General features: G+C 37.5%; 1 protein-coding gene across 1 annotated transcript; it reads right to left on the bottom strand.

Annotated features, from left to right (window-relative positions):
- Positions 1-1486: 1486 nt before the first annotated feature.
- LOC112030125 (14-3-3-like protein) lies at positions 1487-1810 on the bottom strand. Its single transcript, XM_024062809.2, has one exon. It carries the CDS (start codon positions 1808-1810, stop codon positions 1487-1489), a length of 324 nt encoding a protein of 107 aa, XP_023918577.1.
- Between the last annotated feature and the right edge of the window lie 15083 nt (positions 1811-16893).

The following is a 16893-nucleotide window of genomic DNA, read 5'->3' as shown; positions in this document are numbered from 1 at the left end:
CCACCTGCAACATGTTCTATATTTTACAAAGCAATCGAAAAAAAAAAAAAAAGAGTACTTTGCCCAGTGTAATGATTATATGATGTTATAATTTCAAGTTTTCAACACCTGGTCCTATGGATGAATGAAATAGGACACACGATGTGAATGTGAGTCATCCACTATTATTATGCTCACTTTTCTTGACTTTTGTAAATCTTATTTCACCGTTCAACTATGCTTTTATATAGGTAGTGGCACTTGGAAATGCTTTAAAGATAATTGAAGATCTTGTCCCTATCTTATTTTACTGTTTAATTATACTTTTAAGGTGAAAATGCACTTTTGGTCTCCTTGGAACGATTCTTGATTTGGTCCTTAAATTGATTTCACTCTTAGGTCAGTCCTTGATTTCAAAAAATCGTTTTTATTTTGGTCTCTGCCGTCATCCCAGTAACAGAAAATGCATACATGACAAACGGAATACACTGTTTGCTGATGTAGCTAATAGAATAATAATAATAAATTATATTAAGCATTTTTTAAATGCACATCAGCATTTAAATTAATAAAAAAAGTCAACTCAGAAAATTATAAAAAAAAGTCAATTAAATTAAAAAAAAAAAAATTTAAATCCAATTTAAACTAAAATCATTTCTTAAAAAATCAAAAATCATTATTGTAGGGACTCAATTTGGAAAAGTCTTCTAAAATGAAAAGGAAAAATTGTCCAACAAGTCCAAACAATAAATTTTTTAGAGAGTGGGTGAAAGAACTAGCTCTAAATGATAGGAAAAGCCTCTCTTTCTCTGGTTTCTTTTTTTTTTCTGTCCCTCCCACAATGTTATTCCTTTTTATGTTATATACTACGTTCCTCCCCTTATTTTCGCCGTACACGTGTAGGTTCTATCCTAGGAACTCCTTTCTGTCCCATCCTCCCCCCCTCTCTAGAATCCTAAACTAGCCACTATAAGACTACTTGATCACTGTTAAGGCATCACCTCCACATTAATGCGGCCAGAGAGTTAGCTGAGAAGCATTTAATGTGGAGGTAGCAACGTCAAAAGATATTTGTTGCCTCCACTATCCCATATCCGTTTCTCAATTATAATCCAACCTTATGGACTACCTAGGGTAATCAGATAGTTACATCCACCTCAGACTATCGTTCTAAGGTGAATCTTATCCTCGAACACATTTTGGATTCTCATGTGCAATCCTCGGCTCTTCTTCTTATATTAGTCGTATCATGCTTTTATTAACGGATTGCTGTCCTCAGATTGGGCCATTGGGCCGCAGGCCCATTCCCTACAAACTTACCAGTACCACCTTATATAGCTGGCCCCACAATTATCTTTTTAATTCTTTTTGATTTTGTTTTTATTTTTCTTTAACCTCATCAGCTTTAAGAAAAAATCTCTATACTGAAAGAATAATCTCAAATTCTCTCACTCTCTTCACGCTCAATGGATAGAATCTCTCACTCTATATTGTCCATGGCCAGAGCTCACTCGCCCTTCATCTTGAGGTAGAAGACCTTGGAGTCACCGGTGGTGGCAGAAGGGATGAGTCTGGTGTCAAGGAACTTGAGGATTCCGTCGCGGATGTTGGAGAGCTCCGACTCGATCTTGGATTTGTAGTCCTGGATCATGGACACGTGGTCCTCATTGCTGTGGCTCTCCTCCTTCTGCTTGATCGAGGAGATGATGCGCCACGAGGATTGCCTCGCGCCGATCATGATCTTGTACGCCACGGAGAGAAGGTTTCGCTCCTCAACAGTGAGCTCCTCCCTCTCCACCACCACCAAGACCTTCTCCATGAACTCCACCATCTCCTCGTACCGCTAGGCTTGCTTGGCAAGCTTCACCATGTACACGTTCTCTTCATGAGCCGAGGGTGTCACCGCCATTGTTTTTGATTGGTGGTCTGATCTGTTCATGTGGGTTTCGGATTGTAGGATCGGTGGCTTGATGTGGCTTGATCGGTGGGTTTCTGATCTGTTCACTTGTTGCTGTGTTTATTTTAAATTTCTGGGTTTGTCTTTTTTCATGTGGATTTGATGGTTTTTCTGAGTTTATGGGTTTGATTTGTTGGAGGTTTCAATGGAGGATAGGGATTTTGTATGCATTTTAAGCATCGGTTTATTAAATGTGAGCTATTTTAGTGTTTGTTGCTGTTCACTTGTTGCTGTGTTTATTTTAAATTTCTGGGTTTGTCTTTTTTCATGTGGATTCGATGGTTTTTCTGGGTTTATAGGTTTGATTTGTTGGAGGTTTCGATGGAGGATAGGGATTTTGTATGCATTTTAAGCATCGGTTTATTAAATGTGAGCTATTTTAATGTTTGGTTTGAAAGAAAATCTTGATTTTCTTGGGAAAATGTTGATGATTGTTTAAGGAAAATATATGAGGTTGGTTGGGTTTGTTGTTATTGTGAGCCGAATTGGCTAGGTTTGTGTGTGTTTGTTTCATTAGAAAATTTCTGGTTTTGGCTGGAAATAAAATGTTGTGATGAAAATCTTAGGCATTGGCCTTTTAGATGTGAATTTTTCAATGTTTGGTGAAATTTTCTGGGAAAGATATTGAATGCCCAGGAATTTTGTGTTCTTAAGTTCTTGTGATCTGGGTTCATGTTCTTAAGTTCTTGTGTATTCACGTTCAAATCTGAAACTATGTATTTTTATGTTTTTAATTTTTTTTCAAATTGATAAAAAAAAAATTTTAAATCAGATGATGACATGGCATGGTGAAGTGGTTTTTTATTTTATTTTATTAGCCACATCAGCATCTAATATACATACAGTGCATTGCGTTTGCCATGTATGTATTTTTTGTTACTGGGTTGATGGCAGGGACCAAAATAAAAAATGATTTTCTAAAATTAGGGACTGATCTAGGAGTGAAATCAATTTAGGGACCAAATCGAGAATTGGTCCAAAATGTAGGGACTAAAAGTGCATTTTCACCTACTTTTAAATAGCTAGTGGCACTAAATTTAATTAACAACTGTTAAAATGTCATTTTTTTTAGACTCTAAGATCGATGTTGGCCTTACCATCACATTTCATGGTAAATACTAGTAAATTAAAAATAAATCTAATGACAATTTTTTTCATAATTACTTATGGAATATGTGACTTGTTATGGTTGATGTATAATAAAAGTGGTATTAATGTTAGGTTAAAGTGAACTCCCACAACTTACCATTTTATCAAGTTATGACCAAAGTCAAAAACTTTTATCTCTACTCTCTAACATTACTCACAAATTAATTATTTATTGGTGATGGAATTTGGCCACAATTACATAAAACTATTATAACATAATCATGGAAATTGCAGTGAGTAATTTATTCAAGAAGCATAATGAGGTTAGGAAAAGATGATTCATTCAAATAACTAATGAAATTTTGATTGGGAATTTAGAACTTTAGCAAATAGGCCTCCATAATAGTATTTAAGCCATGAAAAAAAAAGGGAAAAAAGGAGACAGGAGATACAACTAAAACTAAATAAACAATACTAACAAACTAGTTAACAAATAACAAATTCTAGCTTTTTACGAAAGACACAAATGAAAAAAAAAAAATACAAAAGAAAGAAATAAATATTGTGATTTGCCCTATAAATAAATATTAAAAAATAAATAAAAATAAAACAGAGAATTCACACAAAACCTTGCATAGGAGATGAGAGAGGACCTTGAGGATGTGAATTGGCTTGAACGATTGGTGGTATAAAAAACACTATCCGTGCGCTCAGTTTGAGAAAGAGAAAAAAATAGAGAGACTATAATTGAAGAGGAAAAGTATTATAATTTTATGTTGGAGAGTTAAGGAAAGTTGTAGGAAGTTTCATTATTGGAATTGCCTTTACCTGTGGGATCAGATAATTAATCTTTGTTTCATTTTCTCTTACCTACCCCACTCCTGAAAAAAATCGAAGTTATTGACTTTTTTTAGTTCATGTCTTTGTCAATACTAGTATATGCCCTTTCGCAATGTTGGGTAGTTCCTGGTTGTTTCTAAATAGATTATATTTTTTGTGTTTTTTTTTTCTTTTGATAGTTTGTATATATTAATGATTTTAGATGTAACCATTTTTAAAAATGAATAATAATAAATGCAGATTGAAAATGTAATCTTAAAAAATTTAGTGGGAACCCCATCTTCAAGATTCATGACTTTGCGAATGGATTTGCGTCATGAGGTATATGAGGGACTCGATAAGTTCACTAATGACTTCTAAATTCTCTAAGCACCAATGAGATTTCTCAATACATTACCAAGTGTTGTGAATTCTCTACAACTGTTTGTGTTCCTTGGCTGAAACCAAAATGATCATGTTATGCAGCATAGCAATAATTCACTACTACACTCTTGGAAAGGCTAGAAGGTTTTGCCCTAGATCCTTTTTAATTGGAACTAATTATGCAATTTTCATAATTCCATTAACAAACAAGAGAAGCTATTCTAAACTTTATTTAGCTTCTTGTTATTACCATTCTAACACATTTGAGCAAACTTTTTCTATTGGAAATTTATATAACGTGACTCAAAAGACGCATATCTTGTTGGTGCACAACAAAAAATGTATACAATAGTTACTCAGCTAGAGCCATTAAATGGTCAAGTCTTTTCTTTTTTTTTTTTCTTTTTTTTGAGAAACCAGACAAGAAGCCTGGCTTTTATTGAATAAGAACAAGAAATTAATGAACATCAAATAACAAGGAGGAGGCAATATCCTTAGGAGGATCGTTGAGCCACACCTGGGTACCCCGACTGCCTTCAGCTTTTTTCGCTAAAGCATCAGCAACACAGTTACAAGAACGACTAGCATGATTGCAAACAAAGGACTGAAAACCATCGCTTGACAACAAATGTCTTCAATGACAACTCCATAGGTTGTTAATCCAGCACTACCTTGATTTAAAGCATTGATTACCATGGCTGAATCCCCTTCAAAACTTACTCTCTGCAGACCAATCTCAGCAGCAAATTCAACAGCTTTTCGACGTGCTAAGGCTTCCATATCGGCAACGGTATGAGACAGCGGCACAGAGATAGACAACGCACCAACAAATTCACCTCTCCAGTCTCTTACAACTACTCTGTTAATGTGTATAATATATTGTGGGCTTTAGGCCCAGTTAGGTTACTTGTATAACACACATATTTACTTGTACCACACATATATGCCTCCTATATAAAGGCACACTTGTATATTCTTTGATTATGAAATACAATACAATCATTCAGTATTTCTAACATGGTATTAGAGCCACTGCTCTAATCCTTTGGTGTGTCGCTCTTAAGCAGTCTTGTCTTCTTGGATGTCATCTGCAGCCGTTGTTGTGAGCAGCACCACTGCCTCCACCGCGACTCCAGTACATCAAAGACCACTGCCCTGCTGCCACCATCGCTTCCGCCTCTCCGATCAGACCACAGATAGTACCATCGGAAAGCAATATCTCCGATCTACTTTTCTGTAAAATTTCATCTTCATCGGACCACACACGCGCCTCCACGCGCCACTACAATTCTCGGCGTCACAGCCACGTGCCGCCAATATCCTTCACGCGCCTCCACGCTCATCCACGCGCCTCACACGCCAGACACGGTTTGCTGACGTCATCATCTTGACATGTCAGCCCTAGTGACGTCATCATTGCTTACATCAGCTTGCTTATGTCACCACTTAGCAGTGATTACATCATCATTCCAGACCGTTGACCGCATTGACTTTGACCGTTGACTTTTTTAGAGTTGACTTTTTTGCAATCCAGGTGCTCATTACCCAGTTTTTCATGTAAATTTCATTTTTGCAGTCCGTTTTTGCATATTTTGCTTCTAAATGAAGAATAAGGACAGGACTTCTTCTTGTTGCAAAAATCGTAGCCGACAATCCAGCAAACGTTTTTGCAACTTTTGTAAACATTTTGGCCACAATATTGAGACTTGCTTACGTCGCAACAAATCAACTGTTTCAATTTCTACTGCTACTGTTGCTAACACTGAGAGTGTCCAACCAATGGCTCCCATCTCTGCACAGTCTAAGTCTTCTGGATCCACTTTCTCCATTTCCAGAGATGACCTTATAAATATCATCGCCAATGTCATTCGTATGGTTGGTAATGCATCTTATTCCTCTTCTCTCTCAGCTTTATCTGGTATGTCTCCTACCTCTTGGCTTATGGATTCTGCTTGTTGCAATCACATGACACCTCACTCGTCCTTATTTTCTAGGTTTTCAAGGTAGAGATGATTTCAACATCTTGAAGATCATTATAGTTGCAACCATTGGAACTTAAAAAGAAAAGCAAGCGGGGAGCTTGTAGCTGATTGAAGAATTCAAGAAAGAAGTAGTCCGTGGATTCGAAGCCTGCGCGTGGTCGTGTCAGGAAGTTTTACTGGTGGGTAGCATTAGGAAGTCGAGCGGGGAGCTTGTAGTCTTTCTGTAAGAACTTCAATTCTTTCATAGTGAATTCTGTTATGCCTTGAGGATCGGTGGGTCAAATCCTTCCCAGGTTTTTACCGAGTGATTTCCTGGGTGATCATATCTTGTGTTTTTTTTTATTCCGCTGCTTTATATCTTGATATGATTATTTGATTGCTTTAACCTAGAATTGCATAATTTGACTAAGTAACAACTTGGCTAATTAATCTAGGCTACGCAATTTGTGTGTTTAAGGGGTCTAAATTTCCAACAGAATGATTTGATATGGATTATTCATTTTAAGGAGGGAGTGAAAGGATAGAATTAAAGAGATGGACTTGTATGAAAAGTGAAAAATTACAGATTTGAGAAATGAAATTGCAGCAGTGATTTTAAAGCTCAAAAATATCTAAGAAACAACACATGATTCAATTCCTATTATATAATTGCTTTTCTAATAAAGGAATGACCATTATTTTTCTTTTGTTTGTTAGTATGTGAAAGAGAGACGAAAGGCATTAATAAAACTAAGGTCCCAACAAAATTCACAACAATCTTACAACTACACCCAATTTGCTAATTACTTCACACCATTTAATTTAATTTTTTTTTTTTTTTTAAATACTAACTAAAGGCAGCGATCCTAGCCTTGCTGACATTCACATCCTCTGTGCCAGGAAAGTCAACATTTTTTTGTTTGTTTATTTTTAAAACAAATCACGTTATTATGATTATTATTTATGCGGAAATTTATTTAACTAACGTTAAATCATTACAAAAGCATCCTCTGTGTTTGTAATTTCACAATCACTGTTGGTATAAGACTGGAGAAATTCAGATACTATAAAACAGAAAGTCAAAACCCAGGAAAAAAAATCTGTCTGTTCCTCCCCTTTCCCTCTGGTTAGACTGCTTTCTCATAATCCAAAAGAAATCGAAACATATAAATAAATATAAAAAGAAAGAAATAAAACAGAGAATTCACACAAAACATTGCATAAGAGAAGAGATAGGACCTTGAGGATGCGAGTAGGCTTGAACGATTTGGTGCTAGAAAAAACTTTCTGTGTGCTCAGTTTGAGAAAGAAAAAAAATAGTGAGACAATAATTGAAGAGGAACACCATGATAGTTTTATGTTGGAGAGTTGAGGAAAGTTGTAGGAAGTTTTGTTATTGGAATTTCCTTTACTCGTGGAACCGTATAGTTCATCTATACCCACTCCAGTCCTAAAGAGAATCAAAGATATTACCCACCTGCAACATGTTATATATTTTACAAAGCAAACGAAAAAAAAAAAAAAGAGTACTTTGCCCAGTGTAATGATTATATGATGTTATAATTCCAAGTTTTCAACACCTGGTCCTATGGATGAATGAAATAGGACACACGATGTGAATGTGAGTCAGCCACTATTATTATGCTCACTTTTCTTGACTTTTGTAAATCTTATTTCACCGTTCAACTATGCTTTTATATAGGTAGTGGCACTTGGAAATGCTTTAAAGATAATTGAAGATCTTGTCCCTATCTTATTTTACTGTTTAATTATACTTTTAAGGTGAAAATGCACTTTTGGTCTCCTTGAAACGATTCTCGATTTGGTCCTTAAATTGATTTCACTCTTAAGTCAGTTCTTGATTTCAAAAAATCATTTTTATTTTGGTCCCTGTCGTCATCCCAGTAACAGAAAATGCATACGTGACAAACGGAATACACTGTTTGCCGATGTAGCTAATAGAATAATAATAATAATAAATTATATTAAGCATTTTTTAAATGCACATCAGCATTTAAATTAATAAAAAAAGCCAACTCAGAAAATTTAAAAAAAAAAGTCAATTAAATTTAAAAAAAAAAATTAAATCCAATTTAAACTAAAATCATTTCTTAAAAAATCAAAATATATTATTGTAGGACTCAATTTGGAAAAGCTTCTAAAATGAAAAGGAAAAATGTCCAACAAGTCCAAACAATAAATTTTTTAGAGAGTGGGTGAAAGAACTAGCTCTAAATGATAGGAAAAGCCTCTCTTTCTCTGGTTTTTTTTTTTTTTCTGTCCCTCCCACAATGTTTTCCTTTTATGTTATATACTACGTTCCTCCCCTTTTTTCGCCGTACACGTGTAGGTTCTATCCTGGGAACTCCTTTCTGTCCCATCCCCCCCCCCCCTCTCTAGAATCCTAAACCGGCCACTATAAGACTGCTTGATCACTGTTCAGGCATCACCTCCACATTAATGCAGCCAGAGAGTTAGCTGGGAAGCATTTAATGTGGAGGTAGCAACGTCAGAAGATATTTGTTGCCTCCACTATCCCATATCCGTTCCTCAATTATAATCCAACCTTATGGACTACCTAGGGTAATCAGATAGTTACATCCACCTCGGACTATCGTTCTGAGGTGAATCTTATCCTCGAACACATTTTGGATTCTCATGTGCAATCCTCGGCTCTTCTTCTTATATTAGTCGTATTATGCTTTTATTAAATCATCCTCGGACGGATTGCTATCCTCAGATTGGGCCATTGGGCCGCAGGCCCATTCCCTACAAACTTACCAATACCACCTTATATAGCTGGCCCCACAATTATCTTTTTAATTCTTTTTTATTTTGTTTTTATTTTTCTTTAACCTCATCAGCTTTAAGAAAAAAATCTCTATACTGAAAGAATAATCTCAAATTCTCTCACTCTCTTCACGCTCAATGGATAGAATCTCTCACTCTACATTGTCCATGGCCAGAGCTCACTCGCCCTTCATCTTGAGGTAGAAGACCTTGGAGTCACCGGTGGTGGCAGAAGGGATGAGTCTGGTGTCAAGGAACTTGAGGATTCTGTCACGGATGTTGGAGAGCTCCGACTTGATCTTGGATTTGTAGTCCTAGATCATGGACACATGGTCCTCATTGCTGTGGCTCTCCTCCTTCTGCTTGATCGAGGAGATGATGCGCCACGAGGCTTGCCTCGCGCCGATCATGATCTTGTACGCCACGGAGAGAAGGTTTCGCTCCTCGACAGTGAGCTCTTCCCTCTCCACCACCACCAAGACCTTCTCCATGAACTCCACCATCTCCTCGTACCGCTAGGCTTGCTTGGCAAGCTTCACCATGTACACGTTCTCTTCATGAGCCGAGGGTGTCACCGCCATTGTTTTTGATTGGTGATCTGATCTGTTCATGTGGGTTTCGGATTGTAGGATCGGTGGCTTGATGTGGCTTGATCGGTGGGTTTCTGATCTGTTCACTTGTTGCTGTGTTTATTTTAAATTTCTGGGTTTGTCTTTTTTCATGTGGATTCGATGGTTTTTCTGGGTTTATGGGTTTGATTTGTTAGAGGTTTCGATGGAGGATAGGGATTTTGTATGCATTTTAAGCATCGGTTTATTAAATGTGAGCTATTTTAGTGTTTGGTTTGAAAGAAAATCTTGATTTTCTGGGGAAAATGTTGATGATTGTTTAAGGAAAATATATGAGGTTGGTTGGGTTTGTTGTTATTGTGAGCCGAATTGGCTAGGTTTGTGTGTGTTTGTTTCATTAGAAAATTTATGGTTTTGGCTGGAAATAAAATGTTGTGATGAAAATCTTAGGCATCGGCCTTTTAGATGTGAATTTTTCAATGTTTGGTGAAATTTTCTGGGAAAGATGTTGAATGCCCAGGAATTTTGTGTTCTTAAGTTCTTGTGATCTAGGTTCATGTTCTTGAGTTCTTGTGTATTCACGTTCAAATCTGAAACTATGTATTTTTATGTTTTTAATTTTGTTTTTAATTTTATTTCAAATTGATAATTTTTTTTTTTTAAATCAGATGATGACATGGCATGGTGAAGTGGTTTTTTATTTTATTTTATTAGCCACATCAGCATCTAATATACATACAGTGCATTGTGTTTGCCATGTATGTATTTTTTGTTACTGGGTTGACGGCAGGGACCAAAATAAAAAATGATTTTCTGAAATTAGGGACTGATCTAGGAGTGAATCAATTTAGGGACCAAATCGAGAATTGGTCCAAAATGTAGGGACTAAAAGTGCATTTTCACCTACTTTTAAATAGCTAGTGGCACTAAATTTAATTAACAACTGTTAAAATGTCATTTTTTTTAGACTCTAAGATCGATGTTGGCCTTACCATCACATTTCATGGTAAATACTAGTAAATTAAAAATAAATCTAATGACAATTTTTTTCATAATTACTTATGGAATATGTGACTTGTTATGGTTGATGTATAATAAAAGTGGTATTAATGTTAGGTTAAAGTGAACTCCCACAACTTACCATTTTATCAAGTTATGACCAAAGTCAAAAACTTTTATCTCTACTCTCTAACATTACTCACAAATTAATTATTTATTGGTGATGGAATTTGGCCACAATTACATAAAACTATTATAACATAATCATGGAAATTGCAGTGAGTAATTTATTCAAGAAGCATAATGAGGTTAGAGACACAAATGAAAAAAAAAAAATACAAAAGAAAGAAATAAATATTGTGATTTGCCCTATAATAAATATTAAAAAAAAAAAAAAAAACAGAGAATTCACACAAAACCATGCATAGGAGATGAGAGAGGACCTTGAGGATGTGAATTGGCTTGAACGATTGGTGGTATAAAAAATACTGTCCGTGCGCTCAGTTTGAGAAAGAGAAAAAAATAGAGAGACAATAATTGAAGAGGAAAAGTATTATAATTTTATGTTGGAGAGTTAAGGAAAGTTGTAGGAAGTTTCATTATTGGAATTGCCTTTACCTGTGGGATCAGATAATTAATCTTTGTTTCATTTTCTCTTACCTACACCACTCCCGAAAAAAATCGAAGTTATTGACTTTTTTTAGTTCAAGTCTTTGTCAATACTAGTATATGCCCTTTCGCAATGTTGGGTAGTTCCTGGTTGTTTCTAAATAGATTATATTTTTTGTGTTTTTTTTTTCTTTTGATAGTTTGTATATATTAATGATTTTAGATGTAACCATTTTTAAAAATGAATAATAATAAATGCAGATTGAAAATGTAATCTTAAAAAATTTAGTGGGAACCCCATCTTCAAGATTCATGACTTTGCGAATGGATTTGCGTCATAAGGTATATGAGGGACTCGATAAGTTCACTAATGACTTCTAAATTCTCTAAGCACTAATGAGATTTCTCAATACATTACCAAGTGTTGTGAATTCTCTACAACTGTTTGTGTTCCTTGGCTGAAACCAAAATGATCATGTTATGCAGCATAGCAATAATTCACTACTACACTCTTGGAAAGGCTAGAAGGTTTTGCCCTAGATCCTTTTTAATTGGAACTAATTATGCAATTTTCATAATTCCATTAACAAACAAGAGAAGCTATTCTAAACTTTATTTAGCTTCTTGTTATTACCATTCTAACACATTTGAGCAAACTTTTTCTATTGGAAATTTATATAACGTGACTCAAAAGACGCATATCTTGTTGGTGCACAACAAAAAATGTATACAATAGTTACTCGGCTAGAGCCATTAAATGGTCAAGTCTTTTTTTTTTTTCTTTTTTTTTTTGAGAAACCAGACAAGAAGCCTGGGCTTTTATTGAATAAGAACAAGAAATTAATGAACATCAAATAACAAGGAGGAGGCAATATCCTTAGGAGGATCGTTGAGCCACACCTGGGTACCCCGACTGCCTTCAACTTTTTTCGCTAAAGCATCAGCAACACAGTTACAAGAACGACTAGCATGATTGCAAACAGAGGATTGAAAACCATCGCTTGACAATGAATGTCTTCAATGACAACTCCATAGGTTGTTAATCCAGCACTACCTTGATTTAAAGCATTGATTACCATGGTTGAATCCCCTTCAAAACTTACTCTCTGCAGACCAATCTCAGCAGCAAATTCGACAGCTTTTCGACGCACTAAGGCTTCCATATCGACAACGGTATGAGACAGCGGCACAGAGATAGACAACGCGCCAACAAATTCACCTCTCCAGTCTCTTACAACTACTCTGTTAATGTGTATAATATATTGTGGGCTTTAGGCCCAGTTAGGTTACTTATATAACACATATATTTACTTGTATCACACACATATGCCTCCTATATAAAGGCACACTTGTATATTCTTTGATTATGAAATACAATACAATCATTCAGTATTTTTAACATGGTATCAGAGTCACTGCTCTAATCCTTTGGTGTGTCGCTCTTAAGCAGTCTTGTCTTCTTGGGTGTCATCTGCAGCCGTTGTTGTGAGCAGCACCACTGCCTCCACCGCGACTCCAGTACATCAAAGACCACTGCCTTGCCGCCACCATCGCTTCCGCCTCTCCAATCAGACCACAGATAGTACCATCGGAAAGCAATATCTCCGATCTACTTTTCTGTAAAATTTCATCTTCATCAGACCACACACGCGCCTCCACGCGCCACTACAATTCTCAGCGTCACAGCCACGCGCCGCCAATATCCTTCACGCGCCTCCACGCTCATCCATGCGCCTCACGCGCCAGACACAGTTTGCTGACGTCATCATCTTGCCACGTTAGCCCTAGTGACGTCATCATTGCTTACGTCAGCAACACGTCAGCTTGCTTACGTTAGCACTTAGCAGTGATTACGTCATCATTCCAGATCGTTGACCACGTTGACTTTGACCGTTGACTTTTTTAGAGTTGACTTTTTGCAGTCCAAGTGCTCCTTACCCAGTTTTTCACGTAAATTTCATTTTTGCAGTCCGTTTTTGCATATTTTTCTTCTAAATGAAGAATAAGGACAGGTCTTCTTCTTGTTGCAAAAATCGTAGCCGACAATCCAGCAAACGTTTTTGCAACTTTTGCAAACGTTTTGGCCACAATATTGAGACTTGCTTTCGTCGCAACAAATCAGCTGTTTCAATTTCTGCTGCTACTGTTGCTAACACTGAGAGTGTCCAACCAATGGCTCCCATCTTTGCACAGTCTAAGTCTTCTGGATCCACTTTCTCCACTTCCAGAGATGACCTTATAAATATCATCGCCAATGTCATTCGTATGGTTGGTAATGCATCTTATTCCTCTTCTCTCTCAACTTTATCTGGTATATCTCCTACCTCTTGGCTTATGGATTCTGCTTGTTGCAATCACATGACACTTCACTCATCCTTATTTTCTGACCTTAAACCTGCACCGCACCCTCTTAATATTCGCACAGCAAATGGTTCCACAATGTCTGGTCATAATATAGGTTCAGTTTCAACCTCCAACCTCTTGGTTCCTGGAGTCTTTAATGTTCCTAACCTTTCTTATAATTTATTTCCTGTGGGACAATTAGCTGAGTTGGGTTATCGCATTACCTTTGATTATTCTAGGTGCATTGTGCAGGATCCTAGGACGGGACAGGAGCTTGGGACCAGGCCTAGAGTTGGGCGTATGTTTCTTGTGGACAACCTTCGTCTTCCACTTGTTGCTCCTGTTTCTATTGCTGCAGCTACTACAGTTTCTTCCACTCCTTCCCTTGCACTTTGGCATGCTCGACTTGGTCATGCATCTTCCTCTCAAGTACAACAATTGGCTTCTAGAGGTTTGTTAGGTTCAGTGTCTATAGAAAACTTTGATTGTGTTTCATGTCAGTTAGGAAAACAACCAGCTTTGCCTTTCAATACTAGTGAATCAATATCCACTGATATCTTTGACCTTATTCATTCTGATGTTTGGGGGCCGTCCTCTGTCTCTAGTATTGGTGGGTCTAGATATTTTGTTGTCTTTGTTGATGATTACTCTCGCTATAGCTGGATTTTTAATATGAAACATCGTTCTGAATTATTGGAAGTATATTCTAATTTTGCAAAAATGGTTAAAACTCAGTTTTCCAGACGCATCAAAATTTTTCGATCTAATAATGCTCTTGAATATACTCAATATGCTTTCCAAGCTATTTTGCATTCCTATGGCACTGTTCATCAACTAACTTGTCCAGGTACCTCTCAGCAAAATGGTAAAGCCGAACGAAAACTTCGTCATATTCTTGATACTGTTCGTGCTCTCCTTCTCTCTGCCAAAGTTCCTGCTCCTTTTTGGGGTGAAACTGCTCTTCATGCTGTTCATACTATTAATCGCATTCCGAGTCCTGTTATCGAAAATCAGACTCCATATGAGCGCCTTTTTGGGTCACCTCCAGACTATCACCACCTTCGCTCCTTCGGTTCTGCTTGTTTCGTTCTTCTTCAGCCACATGAACATAACAAACTTGAGCCTCGGTCAAGGCTTTGTTGTTTTCTTGGCTATGGCGAAACTCAAAAGGGGTATAGGTGTTATGATCCTGTCTCTCATCGTCTTCGTATCTCCCGCAATGTTGTCTTTTGGGAACATCGCCTTTTTGTCGAGCTCTCTCATTTCAGTGCTTTCCTATCTTCCTCCTCTGTCTTAGATCTTTTTCCAGATGAGGCATATATTCCTTCTGTAGCTGCTCCTGATCCTCTTGTAGTTGCTCCTGATTCTGTTGCTGTAGACTTCTCTGTCCAACCACCAGATATCACTGATCCCTTTCCTAGTTCACCCTTTAATGAACATGTGAAAGATGAACAGGTTGAAGACGAGCTACCCAACCCCAATTCTGAGCTTGGGTCTCCTGCTCCTGCTCCGCCTGAAGATCTTGCACAAGACATTCCACCTCGTCACTCAACTCGGGTAAGACCTATTCCTACACATTTACTTGACTATCATTGTTACACTGCCCTTGCTACACTACACGAGCCTCACACCTATCGTGAGGTTTCCACTGACCCTTTATGGCAGATTGCAATGAAAGAGGAACTTGATGCATTATCTAAAAACCATACTTGGGATTTGGTGACACTTCCTCCTGGGAAATCTGTGGTTGGTTGTAAGTGGATCTACAAGATTAAGACTCGCTCTAATGGGTCCATTGAGCGCTACAAAGCTCGTCTTGTTGTAAAATGTTTTACACAAGAGTATGGGATTGATTATGAAGAGACCTTTACTCCGGTTGCTCGTATCTCATCTGTTCATGCCCTCTTAGCTGTTGCTGCTGCCAGTAAATGGGACCTTTTTCAGATGGATGTCAAAAATGCATTCCTTAATGGGGATTTAAGTGAAGAAGTGTATATGCAACCTCCTCCTGGTCTCTCTGTTGATTCAAACAAGGTTTGTCACCTTCGACGTGCACTTTATGGCCTTAAACAAGCTCCACGAGCTTGGTTTGCCAAATTTAGCTCTACCATCTCTCACTTGGGTTACATGGCCAGTCATTATGATTCTGCCTTATTTTTTCGTCGCACTGACAAAGGTACTATTTTGCTTCTCCTATATGTGGATGATATGATCATAACTGGTGATAACCTCAGTGGCATTCAAGAACTCAAGGCTTTTCTCAGTCAGCAGTTTGAGATGAAAGATCTTAGACATCTCAGCTACTTCTTGGGTCTTGAAATCACTCATTCTATAGATGGACTTTATATTACTCAAGCCAAGTATGCCTCTGAACTCTTGTCTTGAGCTGGACTCACTGATAGCAAGACTGTTGACACTCCAGTTGAGCTTAATGCGCATCTGACTCCCTCAGGGGGGAAACCATTGTCTAATCCCTCTTTTTACGGACGCTTGGTTGGCAGCTTAGTTTATCTCACTGTCACTCATCTAGACATTTCCTATGCTGTTCACCAGGTGAGCCAGTATCTGTCTGCACCACGATCGACTCACTATGCTGCAGTTCTGCGCATTCTTCGATACCTAAAGGGCACTCTCTTCCATGGTCTTTTCTACTCTGCTCAGTCTCCTCTTATTCTCCGTGCATTTTCAGATGCTGATTGGGCAGGAGATCCCACTGATCGCAGGTCCACCACTGGTTATTGCTTTCTTCTTGGTTCTTTTCTGATTTCTTAGTGAAGTAAGAAACAAACTCACGTGGCCCGCTCTAGTATTGAAGCAGAATATCATGCTCTTGCTGATACCACATCTGAGCTCCTTTGACTACAATGGCTTCTCAAAGACTTAGGTGTGTCTACATCCTCTTCTACTCCTCTTTATTGTAACAACCAAAGTGCTATTCATATTGCTCACAATGATGTCTTCCATAAACGGACTAAACACATCGAGATCGATTGTCATTTTATTCGTTTTCATCTTGTCCATGGTGCTCTCAAGCTGATCTCAGTCTCCTCTAAAGATCAACTTGCAGATATCTTCACCAAGTCACATCCTAAGGGACGCCTTCGTACTTTGGTTGACAACCTCAAGCTGGTCTCACATCCACCTTGAGTTTAAGGGGGCTGTTAATGTGTATAATATATTGTGGGCTTTAGGCCCAGTTAGGTTACTTGTATAACACACATATTTACTTGTACCACACACATATGCCTCCTATATAAAGGCACATTTGTATATTCTTTGATTATGAAATACAATACAATCATTCAGTATTTCTAACATACTCAATGGATAGCGTTTCGCCGATTCCACAAGAACCAAGATGATATAGCAAACACCTCCTTTCTGTAATCTTCCT

Source organism: Quercus suber, unplaced genomic scaffold, assembly GCF_002906115.3.
Source record: "Quercus suber isolate HL8 unplaced genomic scaffold, Cork oak 2.0 scaffold_9, whole genome shotgun sequence".
Classification (NCBI taxonomy): domain Eukaryota; kingdom Viridiplantae; phylum Streptophyta; class Magnoliopsida; order Fagales; family Fagaceae; genus Quercus; species Quercus suber.
This window is presented reverse-complemented; position numbering and strand designations above follow the sequence as displayed.

Coding starts and splice junctions, on each gene's coding strand:
- LOC112030125 (XM_024062809.2), bottom strand. CDS start 1,810: ATGGTGGAGTTCATGGAGAAGGTCTTGGTGGTGGTGGAGAGGGAGGAG.